Genomic DNA, 27,048 nt, shown 5'->3' with positions numbered 1-27,048 from the left:
ATGCCACCAGAATACTAACAATAACTTCCCATACCCGTGGACTGCGCTCTCTACCTGCTATATGGTGTTTTTATTCTAAGTAACTAGTGGTGCTGGGGAATCAAAGTCTAGGCCTTAAGCATGCTAAGCATGTGCTCTGCCTCTGAGTTACACCACCAGATCCTGCTAATAGTTCCTTTAAAAATCTCTTGAGCAACACTGGGTATAACTCATGCAGAACTCAGCATGAAGGAAGTTGATTTGGAATTTTGGCAAGTGCCATAACACTTTCTGTATCTCTCCGTTGTCTTCCATTTGTTGGAAGACTTAAGTAGAAGCTTCATGATGAAATAGGCCATCATGTGATCCAACATTTTATACATCTGAGCATCAGGATATGTTTCCTTGTTTTCTCGCATGTAGATGTAGAACATTACCCTTTTACTTTATATAAAAATACTACTTGAAAGGTCTATTAACAGCAGAATCCTAAAGGATTAAAGTATAATACTGAAAAAACTATATATATATGTATATATATGTATTCTTATAAGAGTTTCATCCTTGGGGCTGGGAATAAAACTTAAATTACTGAAGGGTATTTTCTATTGCCTTTTCAGATCTTTGTATTGACAATATCTTGCACTAAATGCTTTATGTGCTATACAGGGATTTAACTATTATAAAATTCAGGTAACCATACCAATGCTACAGGGAAGCTCATGGTTGATCTTTTGAAAAAGTTGCCCGAAATGGTCCATTTAATCACAACTTTCCTTTTTCTCTGCGATGATACACCAGTTGCCATGATCATTCCCAGAGCTCAGAATACTGAGCTCCCTTGCGTTCTTCAGCAGCAGGTCAGAAAGCTCACCCTCTCGAAACACATGGTAGTAGCGCATAAAGGCCTTGGAATCCAGCAGGTCAGGCTGTTCATCAACGGGTACTGGGCCATCTGGGTTGGAATCTGTGGAGCTGACTGCAGAAATCCTTTTCAATATTTGACTGGCAGAAGGGACACTTTCTTCTAAGTTCCCTGCATCCATACAATTCTCACTGTAAGTGTTGGTTAGAAAATCCCCCCCTCCATTTCGCTTACTTTCTCCTCCACGGTCTCCCTGGAAGTGCATCGGAGTGCTTGGTGTTCTCGGCCACGCCAACAGTTTTTGAGAAGAATTCTCCACAAATACTTCCTCATCCAAGTTTGGCCCTTTGGCTGGAAATGGCTCTCGGGGATCCAAATCTAAACTTGAGTGTCTAGAAGGCTGGATAGATATAGTATTCCTGGTCCAGCCATCTGCTGTTCTCAATGGTCTCCCTCTTTCAACCTGCTTCCTCAGAGTCGATTCATCCAAAGACCTGGAGAAAAACCAGGAACGGAAAGACTTTCCTAATGTGTTATAGAAGCCATTTTCCTGCTCCCCTTCCTTTGATGTATTTCCACAGCAGGCTCTGGAGATGACAGACCCATAGTCCATGCTGTGGGATCGTTTGGAGTCACAGCGCTCCTTGAAACAAACAGAACATGTACCCTCAGGATGGCAGGCCTGGCTGCTTTCTGGATGTCCACACTGCTGATTTTTCCCAGACGGTCTGGATTCTGAGAAGAGCCGGGAACAGAAGGCCCTATTCCATGGAACAAGCACGTCTTGCTTTTCAAAGTGGCGATTCTTTTGTTCCATTGCCCAGACATAAATCATCAGCTGACCTCCTGGGACTAAGACCCTGGCCATTTCTTTGATTGCTCTGATTCTTCTTTGTTTTGTGGAAAAATGATGTATGACTGCAAAAAAGAAAGAAAGAAAGAAAGAAACTAGATCTTAATGTGAATACACACACAGAAACACACACATTTATATACTAGTGTTTCATGGATCAATGATGAATTTTATTTCATTTTATTTATTTATTTTGTCCATTGTGGGGCCTGAACTCTGGGCCTGGGTGCTGTACCTCAGCTCTTCAGCTCAAAGCTAGCACTCTACCATTTGAACCACAGCACCACTTCCAGCCTTTTCTGCTTGTGTGGTGCTGAGGAATTGATCCTAGGGCTTCATGCTAGGTTAGCACTCTACCACTGAGCTACTTTCCCAGCCCAACAATGATGAAATTTTGACAGAGCAAAACCTCCTTCTATACTGCCAGGCAGGTGGGAGGAACAACATAGGTCGACTTTTAGGAAAGAATACGATTTTTTGGCTTCATTTTCCTTACTTATTAGACAGCTGATCTTGGATAAATTATTTAAGTTGTATAAATTTTAACTTTCTTGGTTATAGTAAGAAACCTAGAATAAGTAATCTGTGAGGGCTTGCCCCATTCCAAACTCCTGTGAATCCTGTTAAGCAAAAGGAAGACAAGCATGAGTCACTAAAACTTAAAACATACTGACTAAGGTCAGTATGTGTTTCCCAGTAGGATTTTATGAAAGAATTCAGTTTATGCACACATATGTAAATAACACAATGAAATCCTTATGTATAATTAAATTATGCTAATATAAAACCCACCAATTGGTGGGTTTGTTTGGGCAGTTATAGGACTTGAGCTCAGGGCCTGGATACTGTTTATAAGCTCTTTTGCTCAAGGTTAGTACCCTATGAGTTTGAGCTACAGCTCTACTTACAGTTTTTGAGTGGCAAATTGGAGATAAGAGTCTCACAGGACTTTTCTGCCCAGGCTGGCTTCAAACCAAGATCCTCAGATCTCAGCCTTCTGAGTACCTAGAAGCTAGGATTGTAAGCCTGAGCCATTAATGCCTGGCATAATTGGTGCTTTTTATAGAAACTAAAGATGAACACCACCAATCATTAGTGTTAATAAAGCAAATAGAAGTAGAGGTAATGTTAAAAATGTTTTTTTTTTCTGATTAGATAATTAAAGAATGAGTCTGTAGAAGTTCAAATGATGATGTGTTTAAATGTTAATATAATTGTGGTCTGTGTGTGTGTGTGTGTGTGTGTGTGTGTGCGTGCGCGCATGTATGTGCTGGTCCTGGGACTTGAACTAAAGATGAAGGTGCTGTCCTTCAGCTTTTTTGCTTAAGACTAGTGCTCTACCACTTGAGCTTTACTTCAGGCTTTTCTTTTTATGGTTAATTGGATAAGAGTCTCAAGGACTTTTCTTGAACCAGGATTCTAAGATCTCAGTCCCTTGCACAACGAAGATTACAGATCTGAGCCACCAGTGCCCATCTGTAATTGTGTATATTAAAAAAATATATATTTATAGGTCATCATTTTACTTCAAATGTCTATAAAGTTGCAGTGAGATTCAAGTAAGACTGCTTTTATAGTTGTGTGTTTTTAGGTATGTATATAATTAAACATATATAATACTATATGATATATATTTATATAATTTTATTGATTTATTGATCTGGGAATCAAACCTAGGGTCTTGTGCCTGCTAAGCAAATGCTCTACTACTGATCTACATCCCCTGCCTTGTTGGATATATTATTAATCCAACAGTGTATAGAAATGGCTAGTCTTTTAGTTCCCAGAAGTTTAATTCCAGTACTGTGTCAAGAGAAAACATGAAATTGTTTGTCCAAACAGAGGCTACTACATATTTCAGGGAAGAAACTGGTCCCAAGCAAAACTGAGCAAATCTGGCTGTTTAAGAATAAGTGAAGAAGAGAATTCAACAGGAACGCTTTACATTACTATATATTAGGTTTGCATTCCTATCAACATTGTACAAACCATGCTATCTTTATTATGCAGCAGTGTGGGAAAGCTAGAGACAGGAAGGTAAGCAGGGATTGAAGAACAAGCCACCACTGGCATATTTAACCTCTGATTTATCAGGAATTAACCTTGTGATCTTTGACCAATCACTCCATCTTCCTAGGAAGATTGCAACCCCCGTTCATAGAATTCATGCATCGGTCGCTGATCTAGATTAGGCATGAAGTGAGGATTGAGACAGAACCAACACAATACTGATGTTCTATTACCAAGTGCTTTGAGGGTCATTAACTTGTTCTTAAACCACTCTAGAACAACATCTTTCTTTTTCTCCTCCTCCTCCTCCATCCCTCCTCCTCCTCCTCCTCCTCCATCCCTCCTCCTCCATCTCCTCCTCCTCCTCCTCTCTCCTTCTTCTTCTTCTTCTTCTTCTCCTCCTCCTCCTCCTCCTCCTCCTCCTCCTCCTCCTCCTCCTCCTCCTTCTTCTCCTTCTCCTTCTCTTTGTCCTTCTCCTCTTCCTCCTCCTCCTTGTTCTCTTCCTCCTCCTCTTCTTCCTTCTCCTTCTCTCCTTCCTCCTTTTCCCCATTTCTTCATCTGAGACAGAGACAATGTTATGCAGTCCAAACTAGTCTTGAACTCTCAACCATCTTGCCTGTTTCCTGCACATTAGACTTATATTCCTACCTTTCTTCAAAATCTAAGGACTATACGCACACAACCCCAGGTCTGACTCTAGTTATATACTTTTCTGACTTTACCAGATTTCAACTTCTTTAGGTGGGATAAGCAAATCCAAATATCTTTCAATGGAGACTGAAAGCACTATGTAATGTTGTCTAGTTCAACAACGACCCTTCTTTGTTATGGTTGAGTGCCCCTAAAATATAGACCCAAGCCTTATCCCCAAACAAGGTGGGTAATGATTTTAGGAAGCAGGAACAGATTTGCTACTGCACAAAGACACAGCAACAGGGGAGAAAGTAGCAGATGTCTGCAAGCCTTCTCAAGCATCTCACCCTGTTGATAAACTCAATCTTAGACTTTCCAGCCTCTAGAACCATGAGAAATAAATGTCTACTGCCCAATTCCCCCAGTCTGAGATTTTTGTTATAGCGGCCTGAAGAGATTAAGAATGCCTCTTACCATGCTTACAATGAAAACAGATGTCCTAGTTTAAAGTGCACAGAACTAAGATGTCATAAGGCAGGTTTCCATGAACACCAGTTCTTGCCAGTCCTAACCAATTCAAGGTTATGGCATCCAGGCTTGCACCTCTTCAGAAGGCAAATATATAATTCCCATCTCATTGAAAAAAATGTTCTCTCATCTATTTCACAAAAAACAACTCATATTATATATGAATAATAGTTTTATGTAAGATAACTTTGCTTTGGTAAAGCTTTGTATACTCAGAGTAGCTTCTTAAAGTAATTTGCTTTGCAAAATTTAGGATTCCCTTAAATACAAATTTCCTACCTAACTTAAATAAGACTAACATAATAGGTATCTAGAATACATATATTGGGTAAAATAAGCCATAGGTGCATGGATTTTTAGGGGGATACATGTGTGTTTTCCAGGCATACTTTTTTTGAGAAATATGATGAACACATTTCTTATACTCATGAACAGTCTCGGACAAAAAAGGGCAGAACAGCATTATAAGAACAAAACACTCTTGTCAGGAACTGGTGGCTCACACCTGTAATCCTAGCTACTCAGGAGACTGATACCTGAGGATTGTGGCTCAAGGCCAGCCAGGCAGGAAAGTCCATGAGACTCATAGCTTCAAATAATTACCACAAAGTCAGAAATAGAGCTGTGGCTCCAAGTGGTAGCACACTAGCCTTAAACACAAAAGCTCAGGAACAGTTCCCAGGCCTTGAGTTTAAGCCCTAAGAACAGTATACATAAAAACAAACAGAAAACCAAAAACCCACACTGCACTCTAAAACTAGGTGTGATCCGAAGTGTTCCAGGAACTTGAGTGCCAGTGAGCGGCACACTGATCCAGGTGACAAGTTCATTACTTCTCAAATTCTCTGTTAGTATAGGGTACGATAGTGTCCTAGAAAAGTTAATATAACACCTAAAACCTTCATGTTGAAAGAATCAGATTTATTTAGTCTAACCAAGCACTATCTTCAGTGAGTAAGATTACTCTAGCACCGTTTTCCCCCTTATAAATAAAAGGAATAGGAATGAATCATCAAAAAGAATACAATAACAGTTTGAAGGCTTAAATAAATTAAACAATTATTTACATCAAAAGAGCATTTGAGATTAGTCAAGTAACTCAAACAGCTGAAGTATTTTCTTTTTCTAGTATTAGATAAAACAAATCACATAGACCTGTTTACAACAGAATGGATGTTGAATTATGAGAGTGGCTTGAACCATGTAAGTTATTCTCGTATTAAAGTGTGAATGTGTGACTAACTGTCTTACCTCCTATGGAGATGACAGCATCGAAGCCCTGGTCCCTAAAGGGGAGATTAAGGTTGTCACATACCATGACTTCACTTCCTCCATTCCGGGCAATCTCTACCAAGGGCTTACAGTAGTCACAGCCCAGGATATGTATCTGGCTGTTTACTTTAAGATATTTTCCAGTTCCACAGCCTATAAGAGAAAAACCTGTGTTACATGTTATTCTTTATTATTTTTATTTTTGCCAAGTCCTGGGGCTTGAAATCAGGGCCTGGGCACTGCCCCTGAGCTTTTTTTGCTAAAGGCTATCAGTCTACTATTTGAGCCACAGCTCCCTTTTCAGCTTTTTGGTGGTTTATTGGAGATAAGAGTCTCAGTCTTTTTTGCCCAGGCTGGCTTTGATCTATGATCTGCAGATCTCAGTCTCCTGAGTAGCAAGCATTTCAGAATCTAGAACATGTTATTCTTTTTTTTTAAAGTTCCTTTATTTTTTTTATTGTGAAAATACTGTATAGAGGGGTTACAATTACATGGGCAAGATAGTGAGTACATTTCTTATCAAGCATTGTAGCCTCCTCCTTTGTTTACCCTTCCCATCCCTTCCCAGCCTCCCCCTGCCCCCCCCACCTATTCCTCCCCCCCCGCCTCCCCCCCCCCCCCCCCCCCCCCCCCCCGCCACCAAAGTTGTAAAGTTCGTTTTCGACATGACAACTTGTACTTCTCATTGTTGCAACGGGTCTGCCTGTATCCTTATTTAAACGACTTGTTTTTCCCCATCTCCTCCACAAATTATACCGACATCAAATACAGTGAAAGCAGGGATTATATTGTGGGGGAGGGACATACAAAGCAACAAAGAAATAATCTTATAAATGCTTTAGAAACAAATGCATGAAAGAAAAAAAACATTTAAATACATATCTTAAGGTTCATTTTCCTAACATCACCTTATCTGACCTTTTCTGGTTGACTCATATATATACTAGATATTGCAAATAAGGGAAAACATGGGACCTATGTTTCTTTGGGCCTGGCTTACTTCACTTAACATGATTTTTTCCAAGTCTTTCCATTTCCTAACAAATGGGGCAATGTCATTCTTTCTGATGGAGGCATAGAATTCCATTGTGTATATATACCACATTTTCTTGATCCATTCATCTACTGAAGGGCATCTGGGTTGGTTCCATATCTTAACTATGGTAAATAATGCTGCAATAAACATAGTCGTGCTGGTAGCTTTAGTGTGGTCTTGTTTGTAAACATTTGGGTAAATGCCCAAAAGTAGGATTGCTGGGTCATAGGGGAGCTCTATGTGGAGTCTTTTGAGGAACCTCCATACTACTTTCCAAAGTGGTTGAACAAGTTTACACTCCCACCAACAATGCAATAAGGTTCCCTTCTGTCCACATCCTCTCCAGCATCTGTTGTTATTAGAGTTCTTGATTTTTGCCATTCTAGCTGGGGTGAGGTGGTATCTCAATGTTAGAACATGTTATTCTTAATGGAAGACAGAAAATAGTTTTGTCTTACAACAATCAATATAAGTCTTATATTAAATAACCAAGACAGTATACAACTGTGAAGGTATTCCCAAAAGCAGAGGAAAGGCTTTCAGAAAATTCTATATACTTTTGTATATAAGGGAACAGAGAATGAGAAAAAGAAAGAATGTGATATAGTCTGTTTCAGTGCTGGGGTTTGAACCAGGACCCTTCCATTTGAGTTACAACTCCTGCCTGAGATTATGTAGTGAATCCTCGTATACTTGCACAACTAAAACACACTAGCTAGTGCACTGAGAAGAATGACCTGGAACGAGGCACAGACATGTGACCACTTTGCTGTCACAGATGTATTTCCTTGTGTATGACTGTGTGTTAAGCCTGCTGCTCTCCTGACATCTTCAAAGGTTCTGACCACTTGCTGACAAACTTCTGCCAATGACATTCCAATACTATAACTAATTTGTGCAATAAAATCTTGTGTTTGTCCTAAAAGTTGATGGCTTTTAAGTTTTTAAAAAAACTTGAATGTGAATGAAAATACAAAATCTCACATCTTTTAACCTTATCTACTGTGAGTGCTAAATTGTAAATGACATCTACTGACTCTGTTCTAATGAAGAACTTAACAAAAAGACTTTTTTTTCAAGCCTTACAACTGACAAAAAAAACCTATTTTTGACATTGTTGTCTAGTGGCAAAGAGCAAATCATTCAGGATTTGTACAACCCAAAGATTTAAATCAATAGATATAACTAAAAGTGTGCTAAAGAGTTCGTAACCTGATAAATAACCATTTTGAAACATCTAGCATCCCTATCTATGTCTTTCTGTCTGTCTGTCTATCTATCTATCTATTTATCTATCATCATCATCATAATACCATGTGTGATGGCATGTTCCTGGAGTCACAACTACTTAGAGGCTGAAGCAGAAAGTTCACTTGAGCCCATGAATTTAAGACTAGCCTTGGCACCATGTTGATACCTCTCTCAAAAGAATATATATATGCATAGATACATATATTCTATGATAGATATGGAATCTGATTCACTTCTACAATGTTTAAAAGTCATTAGCACTAAAAAAAAGTCATGAGCTCTGATATCTGTATTTACTGGCATGACTAACCTATAGATTTTTCTGAGAAAAATATTACCAATATCCAAAGGCAATTGTTTGCTTCTAAAAGACATATGACAGCCTTTAGCCACTCATTCTTAATAGGTGTTTTTCAGAATTATGAGACACAAAACCAAAATGCCAGCTGAGACGATGAAGAGTTTATGGTGCAAGTCACTAATATGAATGTTCTCCCCAAAGTCTGTAGAAACAGCTGCATTTGGGGGTGGGGGTCGGTCATGGGGCTGGAACTCTGGGCCTGAGCACTGTCCCTGAGCTCTTCAGCTCAAAGCAAGCAATCTACCACTTGAGCCACAGTGCCACTTCCAGTTTTGGGGTGGTTAATTGGAGATAAGAGTCTCACAGAGACTTTTCTTCCAGGGTTGGCTTTGAACCGGGATCCTCAGATCTCAGCCAGGATTACAGGTGTGAGCCACCGGAGCCTGGAACTGCGTTTTCAAAATTAGGAGAGCTTTGCTAAGATAAAACCTTTCTTGAAAGAGCATTCCCTGTTTCTATGGGGAAGGATAAATGTTATATATTTTATATACATTTCTTGACTACAAAGATGAGGAAATATATTTTAGTCTGCAGACATGAGGCTTGCTCTCTGCCTTCCTCCTCTCCCCCTCTAGTGGGTGTTCTAATTTTATTTCCGCATTGAAGGAATGATCACTACCAAATGATTTAGCCAGTTAAAAATACACACTGAAAACAAACACACTGAGCCTTAAAAAGTGGAATCTTAGTTATTGAGAAATTAATTTGTTGTATTATGTACACAAAGATAACGTTTTCAGCACAACTGAACATTCTGTCTGGGATCAGATGCATAAAGAATCTTAGCAAATAACATTCTAGGTCTGTACATTCTCCTAATTTCTAAACTGATTCCAAAGAAAGGCTTCAAAGCATCCAATGCCCTCCCTGTGACACCTAATGGATTTAAAATTGACAATCCCATTTCAGGTAAAGGTGCTGTTGTAATTGTACAGGTCACTGTTAACATCATTTTTCTTCTTTGAATCACTGTAGTTCTTTTTTTTTTTTTCCTGCTACTTTTCCTGTTCCCTTAGTCCCTCTTAAGGCTTGGTTTCCATCCTAAAGCCATTATCACATACCTCGGCAAATAAGCATGGTTGGAGCATGACTGATATGATATGATAGCATTTCAGACAATTGTAAGTTTCCTTACTAAATTAGTAAAACTGCCTAGAGAAGTCCTGTCTGGGTAACTAGAACTTGGTTACTTCTTGATATTTTTTAATCACTAGCATGTTTTATTAGTAGTTAGCCATAATTCATTATAAACTGCTAAGCAGTCAAATGAAAAGTACAACTGTGATTTTAACTAAGCAGGCCACCTAGAAACATTTCCTCAGGGAGATATCATACTGGACTTAACTGACCAGTTTAGAAAAGCAAAACAACTACTCTCCAACAAATGTCCTCTAGGGAGAAAAGATGTTTTTTTCTCTTTTTCCTCTTGTTCTAGACTGGAAAAAAGCGTTTTAACTATCTTATTCTGTTCTCCCTGAAAACGACACCTTTTGTACCTCAATTACCTATAGTGTTAGCTACTCTTGGGAAAAGGAACCGAAAAGATCAGTTTCTAACGGAAGTTTTCTTTAGCCCAATATCCAGTGGCCTACAGATGTCACCCAGTTAAAAGCAGACCACTGGAACATTAAAACTTCCCCAGCATCCTCCTACCTCATATGCTTTCTCTAAAGTCCTTATAAAATACGGTGCCTGCAACCCCTAGAGAGATGACCTTTTTTGGGACAAAAGTTCCCATTTTCCAACTTGCTGGCATGTTGCCAATAAACTTCTTCCCTTTCTAATAAATCTGTCTCTATTTATTGGTTTTGTCACATGGTAGTGGAAATAGTCTAGTTACAATATTACTAATGTATCTTTTTCTCTACCCATTCTTTTGGACTTCTTTCCTTTTCATTTATTTTTAAATTTTAATCTTATTTTTAAAAAAGTATCCTGCCTTGGGCAGGAGTCAAGCATTGTTAGATTATTTTTAAATACTGTTGAGTTGCTTCTAGTATTAATGGTAAATCTATACTGCAATCTTTGATTATTTTGTTGTTGTTACTGTTGTTGTTCAGTACTGGGGCTTGAACTCAGGGCCTGGGTGGTGTCCCGTAGCTTTCTGGTGCAAGGTTAGTGCTCTATCTCTTGAGCCACTGCAGTTCTTCCAGCTTTTTTGGTGGTTATTTAGAGAAAAGAATCTCACAGACTTTCCTGCTTGGGCTGGCTTTCAGTCAGATCCTCAGTCTCAGCCTTCTAAGTAGCTAGGATAACAGGTGTGAGACCAGCACTCGGCCTATTACACCCTTTGGATATAATGAGATATAGGAGCTGAGGGAAGATCTGACTCCCTGATTGACACCTAGTTAGATTCTTCCTAGAGGCCCTAAGGGCTTTGATCAAAGGACTGTCAGATAGGCGGCTGGACTGTCCTCACTCTAGTACAGGCTGCTTGAACACCTTGAGGACACTAAACAACAACCACAGCTTGCTACAGAAATACAACTTCAGCTGGCTGCTGAAGGTGCTGCCCCAGCAAACAGCTTACACTGTTCTTTTTGCCAGCACAAGCTTCAGTGAAGTTTAGGAGACTGAGACCACTTAAATCCAGGTCATAGGGAAGGCATTTCCTCTGATGGCACAGCAGAAGGCCAGTGACTGATGCAAACACAGTCCTCATTTATATATTGACATATCTACTGATGTAAGGGAGTGTGCTCTGATTGGTGGCAACACAACTCTTCATTTGCATAAACTACCCTGATTGGTGCAGAGACCTTCATCATACCACCTTTCTAGCTATATAGACAAGCTGTTTTGCTTATTTTGAGGATCAGCCAAAAGACATCTCTTTGATGTTGCCACATTAGGCCTAATAAGGCTTCTCCCTACTGGTTTTCTTGTCTACTTTTGATTTTCCTCATTGAGCTGGTAATGCAAGGGGGAGGGGGTGGGCAGCAATGGTGGCAGGAGCAGCAAGAGCACCCAGACAGGAGCAGAGGAGCTGGCATCAGCAGCTGATAGGTGCTGGCAGTGTCAGGAGAAGCAGCAGAACTGGCAGCAGAAGCTGAGACCATGGAGCTGGTGGTGGTGGGAACTGGAATGTGTTTGCTGTTGTCAAGTTCCATGGATCCCTTGACACCTAAGACATGGGAGTTGTAGAACTTGTTCCTGCAGGGCTAACACCAGAGGGTTTGAGGTACTGCTACTGGCTGTCTCTGCAGCACTGTTAAGGGTTAAAACATAAAAATAAAAAAGACAACAAATGGGAGAAGAATTTGAGATCACTGGAAGTTTCTGCTCACCTATTCACCATTTCTTCCAGGCAGAGGTGAGTTCCCAGTAGACCTACTGGGGCTGCATGTCTCAGATTGAGCCCCAATTCCTGGGAGCAACTTCTCTGCTTCTGTGAGTTCAAATCTTTTTAGATCTCACATATAAGTGAATCACATAGTATTTATGTTTTAACAGGCTGCTGGTATCTTGATTTTTTTTAAGTACCATTATATATTTAGCTAGGTTTAGCTAGACTTTCTCCATTTTATTGAGCCAAAGTTATCAATACAGTCTATCCTCATTATGTATTTGCTATCAACCCTAAGTCGAAGTAACCCAAGTCTCAGTATTTGCATCTCATTCTGAGATGCCTCACGTAGCGTTCTTTTCTCAGCTCTCATGTATGTCAAGAAAAATAATCAAAGTGAAGCATTTGCTTCTGGGCAATGAAGTGAGTTGAGACCTTCTTATGGCAGATGTCAGGCTCATCATAGATGAACTTTTTTTTTTTTTTGGTCAGTCTCAGGGATTGAACTCTGGGTCTGGGCACTGTCTCTGAGCTCTTCAGTTTAAGGCGAACACTGTACCACTTGAACCACAGCATCACTTCTGGTTTTCCAGTTGTTAATTGGAGGTAAGAGTCTCACGGGCTTTCTGATCTCACCTCCTGAGTAGCTAGGATTACAGGCATGGGCCAACAAATGAACTTTGAGCTGAATTGTCTGAGCACCAACCCAAATATATGATGACTTGGTGAGCGGAGTCAATTGTAGTTTTCTGGAACTGAGACTTAATCAGCCTTTGTAACAGTTTGTGGAAATATCCTCCCCTTTTGCCTCTCTAAACTGCCCAGAGATTGAGACTGAGCCCAATTCTTTGCTTCAAATCCCTGAAACATCAGTCATAATCCTGACAAACAAGTAGTATAGTCAACACCCTCACTGTAGTTAAGCTATCAAAATAGCCATTGTTTTATGGAACAGAGCACATTCTCAAAGCTACTTAAATGTACTGTCTCCTGGATTTCAATCCCAGTAAGCATCCCAAAATACAGGTTTTTATTCTCAACTAGGTTGGTTATAATCTCAGTCAACACTGTAAAAAAACAAGTATTCTTTTCCGCAATATATTTGGTGTCACTCTTTTTTGTTGTTGTTGTTGGTGGTGGACGTGGGTGCTGAACTCTGGGCCTGGGTGCGGTTCCTCAGCTCTTCAGCTCAAGGCTAGTACCCTACCACTTGAACCACAGCACTAGTTCTAGCTTTTTTCTGCTTCTGTGGTGCTGAGGAATCGAACCCAGAGCCTCATGCATGCGAGGCAAGCACTCTACCACTAGGCCACCTTCCCATCCCTCTTTTTTTTGTTTGCATTTTTAATGGTGATTTTGCTTTTTAAAATGGTCCTTAAGCATTTTAGCACCTGAACTAAAGGCTGTAGCATTGCTAAGGACAAAATACATGAACGATGAGCTTTGTTCTAGCATGAGTTACAGTGTGTTGGCCATGAGTTTAACATTGACAGTCAACAATACATAGCAAATAAGAGGTCTTTAAACAGAAGAACAATGAGACAGGTTACATATTGATAGGTTGACAAAGACATATGACCAAACACAGAAACCTGTCCTATAATTCTCACCAGGATAATTACCTCATATATTGTTAATTCAATGTTTACTACCATTTTATAAATCACAGGTCCAATGAGTGATGACAATAAGTTCTAGATTCTCTTAGGAGTCTCTGTGTGGGTTTGTGCACTAAATAAAGAGACCCTTGTTCTTAAGAATGTTTTAGAAATGACCAAATTTTCACATAGTCCTTCACTAATGTCATGTTCTTACAATTCAATCTTTGCTTCGTTTGGAAGTTATTTCTGTGTAAGATGTGACAAAAACTAGCTCTGTTATTCTATGTGCTTTTATCCCCTAGCTATGTACTGAGTTCTTTTTCTCTTTACTAGTTTAAGATACTGCTGCCTTATATAGGTTATGAGAAGAAAGAGTTCACTGCATCTTCTTGAAGTCAGCTGCTGCCCCCTCCCAATTTTGTGGTGATAGGGACCAAACTGACAGCTCCTCTGAAGTATGTGCTTCGCCACTAAACCACAGCTCCAAAGCCTAAAGCCAAGCTTATTTTTAGAATCTGGCATGATAAAGATATTTCTCAGACTTCTAATTTCAATGTGACATATATCACTCCAAACTTCCTCCCTGTTCATACCATTCCGAACAAATTCAAAGCTCTGGACTTCCCTTGACCTTTCTCTTTCTCTCTTTCTCTTCTTCCCCTTCTTCTTCCCCCTACAAACACACCAGTATTAAGAGTGATGTCACACTAGGTTAGTTTTCACCTACAGACTTTTGATTCTTATGGGCACGGTCAAAATATAATTTGATGCAAAGCAGTTTTAGGGTAGGCATGCCTGAAAGGCAATCCAAATTTCCCCTAAATCTGAGTCTTAGATCTACTGAGCTAAAGTCCTCCAGACGAATGAATTATTATAAATTTTTTATCTAATTATGTTAATGTTCTAATAGTGCAATGTGTATATATAAGGGATGGAACCCATGGGATTAGTAAGAGGAGGATATAGGACTTCTTCCACAATCCCAAATTATGGCTCCCATTTAGATTGCATGAGGACCATTCAAAGTGACCCACCAGTACAAAACCATCAGTGTCACCATCATTTCTATCCTGACTTGATCAATGTTAGATCAACTTTGGTGGAAGATGTGCACAAAAATCTAGAAGAGATCCTCACTGTCTGAATGTAGGTGTGAGGATGCTCTTGGCCAGCTGATTTGAGGCTATACATTTCTTTTATAAAGTGAATAGTCTAAATGTTAAGGACACAATTTCAGACTTCTTGTTGAGAGAGAGAGAGAGAAAGAAAGAGAGAGATGTAGAAAGAGGATATTTCATTTCATTTTTGCCACCTATGGCAAAAGCTTGGCTTACCAATGTCAGCGACGAGGCTGCCTGGCTTCTGGTCCTGGAGAAACTGGCGGACTCGTGGCCAGGCTTTGCTCTGCAGATCACTAAAATACGGGGCTGTGCTCTCATATACATCATGTACATGCTGCTTCTCCAGCCTAGCAGCTTCAGGATCCATCCTGGGGAAGGTAGACCAACCCAAGGCAAGTAGGTCACAGAATGCACCAGATCTGGCTGCAGGGGGCACAGACTTCTTAAAGTTGGCCCTACAGCTTGTGTTATTCTTACGTGTTTTTTTAAGTCCACAACAGAACCTCACTGTTAGCCCACTGACTGCCCAAAGACTTACAAATATAGAGTTGTTATCTGCTAATCTTCAGCAAAGATTATGGTTTAAGAATAGCCCTAAATCATCTTAACTTTCTAGACAAGATCAATTCTTTATTTTGGAAGCACAGCTATTATTCTTACCAAATGTCTCTCCTTGGAGAAAACTGTTCTATCTGATCGGTACAGTCTGACATATTTCTACTTAAGTTGAAACAGTTTATATGATACTCTCAACTGGAACTTACAAAGCAGACATATGGTTAGCTGTCCATTTTAAATAGTCAAACACTGCATGCTTTTCTTTTAAGCCAAAATCTCAGTAGATTGAAGTCTTTAAATATCCTTCCCAAGGAATCAGTCGGGCTATATAATTCAGAGAACCCTACAACAAATACATTTTTACTTTATTGTACTTGCAGTATGACATTTTTGAAACTCTGTAGGTTTAAATTTCCTACAACAGGGGCTGGGAAGGTGGCTCAGTGGAGGAGGGCTTGCCTTGCATGCATGAGGCACTGGGTTTGATTCCTCAGCATCACATAAGCAGAAAAAGCCACAAGTGGCGCTGTGGCTCAAGCGGTAGAACGCTAACCTTGAGCTGAGGGATAGTACCCAGGCCCAGAGTTCTGGCCCCATGACTGGAGAAAAAAATTAAAAAAAAATTCCTATAACATTTCATGCGTACTATAGAAACAAATTCTTTATGTGTTCAGTAGCCTGATTAATCTTATAAGACTACTACTAACAAAATGGCGACACAGGGCGAGAGGGAAATTATCCAGGCTGCTATCAAAGTATAGGCTTGTAAAATACTCTGGATTTTTAAAAAAGGTCAGCAGTCAAAGCCTCATATTGTGTTTCTCCCTTGACATCCAAAATGCACACAACATATCACTGTTTTGAGAAATTCTACAGAAGTCTCATATGACTTTGTTTTTGAGACATTTTTGATGTCATTGTATAGATTAGGCTGGCCTTGTAGTATCCAAGGACTCTTGATCTTCCAGTCTCTAAGTGGAATTATAGGCATGCACCACTCTTCTTGTTTATCTATTTTCTCCTTCCTTCCTGTTCCTTTCCTTCCCTTTTCTTCCTTTCTCCCTTCCTCTTCTTTTCATTTTCCTTTCTTCCTGCTCCTTTTCTTTTCTTCTTCCTTCCTTCCTTCTTTCCTATTCTGGGGTTTGAACTCAAGGCCTGGGTACTCTCCCTGAACTATTTGCACAAGGCTAGCACTTTACCACTTGAGCCACAGTTCTACTTTCAGTTTTGGGGGGAGTTAATTGGAAATAAGTCTCATGGACTTTCCTGCCAGGGATAGCTTTGAACCATGATCCTCAAATCTTAGACTCCTGTGTAGATAGAATTATAGGTATGAGCCACCAATACCAACTAATTTTCTAAGTTTGTTTTTCCTAAAAGTTATTGGGCCTATGACAATCTTTTCTTTCTTTAATACCATTTGCTTTCCCAGAAAATACTATTCTACATTAGACATATTTGAAATTTTTACTTTAATGATCTCTACTCAACAAACTCTCCAAAACAAAAGAGTATTTTCTCTGAGTATCCTGTTGATGCAAATGAAAAGTACAAGATGACTAGAAAGATGGAAACATAATAGAGTTGCTCGTTGCTGATTATCTGAAAGGAACTGCTTTGGGGTCCCTTGCTTACATCCCAGCAACCCTGATTGAACCCAGGGTGAAAACTGGGGCAACAAAGAACCAGTCCACAGCTAGCCCTTATAACCTTGAACATCTCAACCAAGTGACTTAAAGCACAGATAACTGCAGGTAGCTGGGTGCAGTCACTTGGAGTTTGTGCTTGGGAGCCCATTTTAGGCCATGCACATATAGGTGAAGCAAGAGAAAATAGTGCTGCAAGATGAAAATAGCAATTGGGGAGAAAAGCATGAAAGATTGTGTTGTTCTATAAAACCATGAAAGTGGGAAAGACAGAGGGTGCTTGTTGCTCTGTGTGGATTAGACAGAGCGTCAGACTCAGTCAACTCTAAGAAATCCACTCATTTGACAGTACTGGCCTTAGTTATGATATACTTCATTTTCTAACCTTGAATCTCAGTTGCATTTTTTTTAGCTTTAACATATTCTTCACTTGAACTCTTTCTGTTTCTCAAAACCACATCCTTCTAGAGGCAGGCAAATTGCTTCTTTCAGAAAAGAACATTTTGAAACAATTATTTTACACTCCAATTAATTAGTGCTCAAGAGTGCAGACATACAGCATTTTTACCTTTATTGCTACTAGTCAAGCAGTCTATAACACTTAAGATGTAACCTTGAAACAAGTAAGAATTAAATGCTACCAATCCAAAGCAATTGTAAATACAAACAAAATTAAGCAGAGAAAAAAGCAACTAACTTTGCAGGGGAGACTGTGCTCATGAAAGGGAGACCCACGACATTAAATTATCTGTTTGCTTTCTGCTCACAAGCATGAAGCCAGGCATTGGTGGTTCATGTCCCTAATCCAAGCTACCAAGGAGGACTGCAGGTCAAAGCCAGTCCAGGCAGAAAAGTCTATGAGATTCCATCACCAATTATCCATCCAAATATCAGAAAAGAGACATGGTTCAAGTGGTAGAGTGCCAGATGCAAAAAAGAAATCTTAGCAAGAGTGCAAGGTTTAGCTCCATTAGCATCGTAAAGAAAAGAATGGAAAAAAAGAGAGAAAAAGAAAAAGAAAGAAAACCAGGCATGTGAAAAATGAGAGAGAATAGCTAGTTTAAATGCACTAAGGCATAAATTTGCTTGAGGAATGATAGCCCAGGCATGCCTTACTAGTGAGTCATGGGAGAAGAAAAAATAATGTGTAAGGTGGGGGGGGGGGGGAAGGGAGAGAGAGATAGGGAACCCGAAAGAGAGAGAGAAGTCATGTCAGGTATGCATTAAAAATCAGAAAAACGAGTCTGGATTTTATGCTAAGTGCTGGGGGAAGGTGGTTTTAAGTTGGTGGGCATGGGGAAGGCAACATGATTGAATTTACAATAAAAATTGTTGATCTAGGCATATCGAGCTCTAGGTAGATAATGTATGTATTGTTTTAATTTGTACAGCTCAGTTCAAGGCTCACCGTCCCCCCAACATCTTGGGTTCCCAAATGGGCATGTGACTCAAGCTTGCTGTTCATGCATGGTATAGCCCTCATTGCTGGACAGTCATCTGTCAAGGATGGGCAGGTGATGGAAGTTGAGCTCAGCAGAGTCCTCTGAGACATCTCAGTGTGATAAACAAGACATGGCAACACAGAGCTGGAAAGAGGTAAAGGCCAACTGTTGGCAGCATCATGCCTACCAGATGGAAAGGACCTGAGTCCAGGTACACAGAATGCGACCGGGCAAAGCCAGCAGGGGTGAGAGAGAAAAGGAGAGAAAAATGAGCAGCTAGGATACTTGTATACCACCTTTTAGACACAGAACAATAAATGAATAATCAAACAACAAACTCCATCTCATTGAGCAATAGTTCTTTTTGAATTCTATTTTCAACAGTTTAGTGTAATTATGATCAACATGTTACAACCTACTCATAATTGAAGTGCAGATGTTTGGACATATGTAGACACCCAGGAAATCACCAATTCCATAAAAACAATGAACATATTCATCACCCCAAATCTTCCTCCTATCCCCATCTGTCTTCACCCTGAGCAATTTTTCCTAATGCAACACTTCTGGTCAAAAACAGAAAGGTGGGTGTTTAGGCTGGGAAGGTGGCTTAGTGGTAGAGTGCTTGCCTAGCATACATGAAGCGCTGGGTTTGATTCCTTAGTACCACATAAACAGAAAAAGCCAGAAGTGGTACTGTGGCCCAAGCAATAGAGTGCTAGCCTTGAGCAAAAAAAGAAGCTCAAGGACAGTGCTCAAGCCTTGAGTTCAAGCCCCAGGTCTAACAAAAAGAAAAAAGAAGGAAAGAAAGAAAGGAAGAAAGGAAGGAAGGAAGGAAGGAAGGAAGAAAGGAAGGGTGTACATTGTGACCATTCAGACATTCAACAGTTACAATTTTACGGGCAACTTTGAATGTATGGCGTGCCTACAAATTAAATAAAATGAAAAAAGAGGTCTTTTTCCAGGTCTATAATGCCCTAATGATTTTTGTGAAGTACACACATACTCACATACGTGTGTGAGGAGTAAGGATATTCAGAGGAGCTATAAAAGCTCCCAGGGGAAGTTTTGCTACTGTGTCCATCAAGGTGAAGAGAGACACTGCATTTGATCCACAGAGATATAAGGAACTCCAAGAAGGCTTTGATTTGTCCCCAAGGGTAGCCTCTGTCCCCCAGAAATAATATAGCATTTACTTCATTCCTGGTTTGTTGATGATAATTTGTCATTTTCCCTCCATAAATCCATTAACAGCAGCTAAGAACCTCTAGTTCTTGCTAGTGCATAAATATACTTTTAATAGTTCCTCTCCCTGTAGGAAAGTTTTAGCAGGTCTTCTGTTGCCTAAAGGATAAACTTGGGGGGGGGGCGGGGGGGGGGGAAGGAGAAGGATTGGGATTGGGGGGGAGGGGGGAGGCTGGGAAGAGATGTGAAGGGTAAACAAAAGAAGGAGGCTGCAATGCTTGGTAAGAAATGTACGCATTATCCTGCCCATGTAACTGTAACTCCTCTGTACAGTATGTTCACAAATAAAATTAAATTAAATTTAAAAAAAAAAAAAAAGGATAAACTTAGGTTCTTCAAAGGTCTTAGATTCTTCCAAAGGTCAGCTTGACCCCAGTCTACTTTTCCAGCTTTATGCACTGTGGGCTCCATGACTGTAATAATCTCAGAGACACTCAAAGAAATCTCTGCTCTGGTGTGGATGTGGTTTGAGTGTGCCACCCAAGGCTCATAGGCTGGAAATTTGGTCTCAGTGTGGTGAGCAACATTGAAGTGGTGAGGCAGGAACTTTATGTACCTCGCTTGGTAGTTAGTTCACGGATATCACCCTTGAGAGGAATAAATGCTGGTTTCCTGAGTGAGTTAGTTCTTGCAAGAGTTGTTATAAAAAGAATAAGCATGACCCTTCTATTCCTCTGGCTTCCTGCCTTCCCATGTGACTGTGACTGTCTTCCCCTCAGGTGCAGGCTCCTGTCATAGGTCGTTTGCTATGTGGTGATTCACAGGCAGGCTGTCAGCAGGGGCCCAACTAATACAGCTACTCAACCCAAAAATACCAGCTAAATAAATTCTCCCTTATACACTTCTAGCCTCTGGTACTTTTTGTTTTGTGTTGTTTTTTAATCAGTCATGGGGCTTGAACTCAGGGCCTGGGCACTATCCCTGAGCTCTCTCTCTCTCTTTTTTTTTTGTTGTCGGTCATGGGGACTGAACTCTGGGCCTGGGCAATGTCCCTCAGCTCTTCAGTTCAAGGCAAGTGCTCTACCACTTAAGCTACAGTACCATTTCCAGCTTTTTCTGCTTATGTGGTACTAAGGAATTGGACCTAGGGCCTCATACATGCAAGGCAAGCATTCTACCACAGAGTTACCTTCTCATCCCCCACTGAGCTCTTTTTACTCAAGGCTAGTGCTCTACCACTTAAAGCCACAGCTTTGCTTTTGGTTTTTGAGTGGTTAATTGGAGATTAACAGGGACTTTCCTTCCCCAGGCTGGTTTTGAACCATGATCCTCGAATCTTAGCCTTTTGAGTAGCTAGGATTACAATTGTAAATTACCAACACCAGGATCACATGGAAGAGAGAGAGAGAGAGAGAGAAAGAGAGAGAGAGTGTGTGTGTGTATGTGTACTGGGACTTGAACTCAGAGCCTTGATTCTTGCTTGCTTTTTCACTCAAAGCTATTCCTCACTTTTGGCTTTTTGGTGATTAACTGGAGAGATTGAGTCTCTTTGCCAGACACCGGTGGCTCACGCCTGTAATCCTAGCTACTCGGGAGGCTAAGATCTGTGGATCACGGTTCAAAGCCAGCCAGGGAGGAAACTCTGTGAGACTCTTATCTTCAGTAAGTCACTAGAAAACCGGAAGTGGTGCTGTGGCTCAAGCAGTAGAACACTCACCTTGAGCTGAAGAGAGCAGGGAAAGCGCCCAGGCCCAGAGTTCAAGCTCCATGACCGACAGAAAAAAAAAAAGAGTCTTTTCAATTTGTCTATTGGTCTGGTTTTAGATTGTGATTCTTATATCTTAGCCTCCTAAGTAGCTAGGATTTCAGGTATGAGCCACCAGTGCCAGTCTCTGGCCCCAGGTATTTTGTAGAGCAACAGAAAATAGAATAACATGTTTACTCATTTCTTTCCTGTGGATATTGGACAAAGTTCCTTAGTTCTTTGGCAAAGGCAGCAATCTGTTCTTTGTCATCTGCAATGTCCTCTTATTGTCCTCTAGCAAAATCTTATGTGGCCTTCACAGGTTAGCACTGCATTGTCCTCCTCCAAAAAGGCTTCCTGAATAACTATAGATAGAAATAACTGTTCCCAGTGCTTCTATACATTGAAAATTGCTCATCTCCAGCACTCTTAGGTCATTTCTCCGAATATCATTGTGCACTTCCACTTCTGTGTATACTCTCAACTAGAGTATAAGCCCTTGGAGAATAGGTAGTGAAATTTGATATATGTATAATCTGTCTGTGTATGTCTCTCTCTCTCTCTTTCTCTCTCTCTATATATATATCTTATCTACCTATCTATGTGATCCATATGCACGTGATATATATTATACTGCTGAAGACCGAGCATTATTCAGTGATTAACTGAGTAAGCAAAAGTATCAATGGGCTATTTCTTTAACTCCTTCTTGAAGACAGCAGTATTTTACTAGGCAAGCTGGTCCTCAACTCTTCAGTCATAAATTGTGAACACTGGTTTCATAACCAGTTGGCACTCAGAGAAATGCAAGGCAATGACTGAGTTCCCCTGGCTATGTCTTATGTTTATGCTCCCTTTTCCTAGCAGAGGCCCATTTTATAGACATTCTCTAGGCAATAAATGTCACATTTTTATACAATAGGACACACATATTATAAATTGCTCTTCTTTTGTAAATGAAACAAAAGACACAATATTTTTAAAAAGATATTGTATAAAACTCTATTTTAAATTTCAAAGATATGCCCAATCTGTAATTCCAAGGTGAAAATAAAAGTTGATTATTATAAGACTTTATTGTAAGACTAAATTGTAAAGTAGCCTTTGTGGAAACAAGAGAAGATCGGAAGGATGAATATGTTTAAAGTATTGTTACATCACATATCAAAATGTCATAATGAAAGCTCATTATTTATACAATTATCATACACTAATTTTAAAGACTAGCTAGCTTTGTGCTTCTTAGAACCTGGCACTTCAAACTTATCCACACATTATTCTGAAAAACCATTGTTTAAAAATGAGTTTATACCTTAGAAAAGCATCTTAAAATACTAAATGCAATTGTATGTTTTTACTTATCCTGTGCAATGATTTGCAAATAATTTATCTACCTGGTGCAAAGAAAACAAATTCCAACTTTATATTACACTGTCATAAATGACAAATTTTAGGAATTGGGACTAATTAGGTTTAGAAGATCATATTGCCAAAAACTCTTTGTGTATTTAGATTGCAGAAATAGCTGAAAGCTACTAACCTGAGTCATCTTGTGATTACATGAAAATTACTTCTTGTCTTTGTAAATCATGGCAGCTTCCACCCTCAGAGAGTGACAGTTATTTCTCACGACTCCTAGTGTGTACTGTCAATGAGAAGTAGGAGCGAAATCAAATAGCACCATCCTTCACATGACGAACACTCTGTAGGAATCTTTAAAGGGAATTCAGGCCCTAGAAGGAAATAAAAACAAATACTAAATGTCATGTTACATAAAAAAAAAAATACTGAATCTGCCATAGCCAGGGTGACCTCCTGAACTACACATAAATTACCCAAAAAGGAAGGACTAGAAGAACAGTTAAGATGCAGAATGGATCACAATTCCAATAGTGATTTATAAATCAATTCTTATGATTTCAGTAAAACACACAATTCCTTCTCCTCAAATTACATTGAATGGTTTCACCTTGTTCCTGGAAAAATTGTAAGCATGGCTTAATTAAGTATATATGATTGAAGACAATATTACTAAATTAAATTAATGCATTGTGATATAGGTGGACTCTTCAATATTCAGATTATCACTACATGTTACTCACATTTTTTTCTTTTTCATTTTATCATGAAATGAATTTTAAAAAATGTACCTCGAACTTCTAGAGCTCATGCCTATAATCCTAGCTACTCAGGAGGCTGAGATCTGAGGATTGCACTTTGAAGCCAGCCAAGGCAGGAAAGTCAGTTGAGACTCTGATCTCCAATTAACCACCAGAAAACCAGAAGTAGCACTGTGGCTCAAGTGGTAGAGCGCTAGCCTTGAGCTGAAGAGCTCAGGGACAGCACCCAGGCCCAGAGTTCAGGCCCCACGACTGTCAAAAACAAAACAAAACAAACAAAAAACCTTCTAGAGCAGCGTAAGGAAGGAAAAGCGTTCCCAAAGGGGTTGACAACTAAACGGAAGCTCAGAAAATGAGTAAGATCACTGCTAAAGATGATGATCATAGGCACAGGAAACAGCATATACAAAAGCAAGAAATAAAATCAATGATAACCTCTTTGATGAGCTTCAAGTGAACTAATAATCATAATTACTTACTATGGGCCAGGCTCTGTTGGAAGCCTTTACCATATATTAAGTAGCTGAATTTTTCCAAAAACTATATGAAAGAGGAACCATCATTTCTCCCATTTTTCAGAAAGGGAAGCAGAAGCCCAGAGAACATAGTGACCAATGAACACAGCTAGTGAATGGTAGAGTCTGGATCTGAACACCTTGACTCCAGAGTTCCCAGCCCTCCTCCTCTCTAACTGGTGGGGAGGAAAGGAGGGAGATAGCAAAAGAAAAGTCTGCAGTACTAGTAGTAGTCAGATAATGCAGTCTTGGTTTGCCATCCTAAGGTGCCCAGTTCTTCTTTTGAATACAGTGGGGATCTACTGAATGTTTTAACAATGAGCAATGGCAAAGTATGACTTGGGTTTTAGAAATCTCCTCTGGCAATAGGATAGCTGAGCATTGCCTGGATGGGTCCAGGTGGAAACGGAGAAACACATTAGACAAAGAATGGAATCCAGGATCCTAAGGAAGGGGCAAATTGATAGGATATGGTAACCAACAATGAAGAATTTAGGAAACAAACAGGCTGAAGATGAAGCTGTGGTAATAATAGGGCTGACAGTAACTGTTACCACCACCATACTAAAGTAAGGTAGAAGACAGAATGTGCAAGATAAACAGATGAAAAGTTTGGTAGCCATCATATCAAAACTGTCGGGTGCTGGTGGCTCACGCCTGTAATCCTAGCTACCCAGGAGGCTGAGATCTGAGGATCAAGGTTCAAAGTTTGGGCAGGAAAGTCTGTGAGAATCTTATGTCCAATTAGTCACCAAAGAGCCAGAAAGTAGAGCTGTCCCTCAAGTGATAGAGCACTAGCCTTGAGCACAGAAACTCAAGGACAGTGCCTAGGACTTGAGTTCAAGCTGTAGAACCAACACACACACACACACACACACACACACACACACACACACACACACACACATGCACACACACACAAAAGAGAAACAAAACAAAACAGATAAGCCCTTATTTCAAAATACCTGTGAACATATAAAAAACCTGTATTTACAGATTTCTGCCACTGCGGGAGATAGGATAAAAAGGAAATACAAGTTAACAGGTTTTCAGATGCTTAGGTGATTGGCAACACATTATGCTTTATATTAGGATATAGGTTATTTACAAATATTTTTATGTTTTGTGATTGACTGCAACACCTTTCAGAAAGGAACAATGTCTCTTATGAGCGCCACCATCTTTATTTGGCATTGTAACATATATATTCAATGAACTATCAGATAACTAGGTGAAGAAAAGAAAGGGAAGATGAAAGCAATGACAATGGGACTGATCATCATGGAGAACACAGAGGAGGTGAGGGCTCAGGTTTGGATATGTTTGTGTAGTATTTGAAGGACACATAAATAAGAGCACCCTGAGAACAGACTGGATCAGAGATCACACAAAAATCATCACCCTAGCACTTGGTGGTTATGCTATCATAATTAAATTGGATTCAAATATTGACTGTGGCACCCTACAACATCCTTTCATTGGAAACTGTAAGGAGAGCACAAGAAGAGGGGAATGGGATTCTCCACTATCTAGACTCCAGTCTAATAGAGAGTAATACAGAATAAAGTCAGAGAGATAATAGGAGAGAGCAAGCATGTAACCAATGGACAGAAAAGGGCAGACAGCAAGCAATATTCTCTTTGGCAGTTTGAAGTCACACTTTGTGACTCCTAAATAATGAGACAAGCAAAACAGGCCCATTAATATTCTCCATTCTACACAGAACTCCTCAATGATCTGCCAGGGAGATCACAGTGGAAATGAACAGGAAGAGAACAACTGGCATTCGTAATTGAAATCCTATGAGCAAAACAAACTCAGGACTTCAAAGCAACAGAGCACTGAGCGAATGGCTCTGAGAATTCCATGGCTCTGAGAGAGACTGTAAGTAAACAATATTGTAAACAATTGTGTGAACAATAAGTGGAAAGAAAATAGACAACAAGAGGGAGCAGATTTTTTTAAGGGAGAGAGACTTAATACACCCTAAGATCAGTTTGCTTTTCTTGAAAAATTTCACAAATGTATTTCATGCTGGAGAAGGATATGATCCCCAAAATTGAAATGGATCTGATACTATGTGGATGGGAAACTGAGTGTGTGTGTGTGTGTGTGTGTGTGTGTGTGTGTGTGTGTGTGTGTGTGTGTGTGTGTGTGTGTGTGTGTGTGTGTGTGTCTGCACATGCCCGTACGCATGTGCAGGTCTGTTTTTAAAGAAGAATGACATAAAAATAAAAAAACAAAACCCCGCAACGTAATATTGATCACCAGTTCACTACCAGTATCCTCCACAGGCAATCACTAGGCTGTTTTTGTTGTAACTGTATGTCATTTTGATTTGGTAGTAGAGAGGATGTTAAAAAACCATGAAAATCAAATATGAGATTTAAGGAAATGAAAATACAGCACCTGGCTTCCCCTAGGCATTCGCTGCTGGTGTCAATTTAACAAAACTAGTTCTACGTCTGTGATGAGATAAAAGGAATAGGCTATCTGAACAGCTGCTAGCAAGGAGAACACTCTGACATTCTAAAAGGCAATATCAGAGGAGGAGCAAAACATTCATTATCCCTCCACTTTCCTCTCAGGAAGGACAGCGAAGGATAGGGGGAGGAATCCCCTAGTCATTGTGCCAGCAAACAGCTGTTCCAGAAAGGGCTTTTCAGTAAAGGTCACTGTGCTCAACGAAACTATAAACGGAGTAATGATTTACTAAGGAAGAAATTAAGGAGGAAATATGAAGATGAATGATACATTAGTGTCTTTCATAAAATATATTTGTATGCTGAGTGTTGGTGGCTCACACCTGTAATCCTAGCTACTTAGGAGGCTGAAACCTGAGGTTCAAGATTTTAAGCCAGCCTGGCTGGACAAATCCAAGAGACTCTTATCTCAAATTAACCAGAAAAAAAAACAGAAGTAGAGTATTGCTCAAGTGGTAGAACAAAAAAAAATCCAAGTGAGAGCCCAAGGCTCTGAGTAGTATTGACATGAAATATATAAACAAATATAAATATGTAATACATATACATTTACATTTAT

The 27,048-nt window shown here is 39.8% G+C and overlaps 1 protein-coding gene across 2 annotated transcripts in view; it reads right to left on the bottom strand.

Moving 5' to 3' along the window:
• Nucleotides 1-244: 244 nt before the first annotated feature.
• Nucleotides 245-27,048, bottom strand: part of Trmt9b (tRNA methyltransferase 9B (putative)) — a 40,290-nt gene continuing 13,486 nt past the window's right edge. The window contains exons 2-5 of one of the 2 annotated variants that reach the window (XM_042699508.1): nucleotides 22,912-23,104; nucleotides 15,010-15,164; nucleotides 6,120-6,293; nucleotides 245-1,762 (exon numbers count right to left, since the gene is read on the bottom strand). In XM_042699508.1, coding sequence (XP_042555442.1) covers nucleotides 741-1,762; nucleotides 6,120-6,293; nucleotides 15,010-15,163 — 1,350 coding nt within the window. In that variant the 5' untranslated portion in view covers nucleotide 15,164; nucleotides 22,912-23,104 and the 3' untranslated portion in view covers nucleotides 245-740. Of the gene's footprint in view, nucleotides 1,763-6,119; nucleotides 6,294-15,009; nucleotides 15,165-22,911; nucleotides 23,105-27,048 lie in introns of those variants that run through there. The other variant, XM_042699514.1, reaches the window with a different exon arrangement.

This window comes from Dipodomys spectabilis, unplaced genomic scaffold (assembly GCF_019054845.1).
Source record: "Dipodomys spectabilis isolate Male_0828 unplaced genomic scaffold, ASM1905484v1 ptg000009l, whole genome shotgun sequence".
In the NCBI taxonomy this organism is placed as follows: Eukaryota; Metazoa; Chordata; class Mammalia; order Rodentia; family Heteromyidae; genus Dipodomys; species Dipodomys spectabilis.
This window is presented reverse-complemented; position numbering and strand designations above follow the sequence as displayed.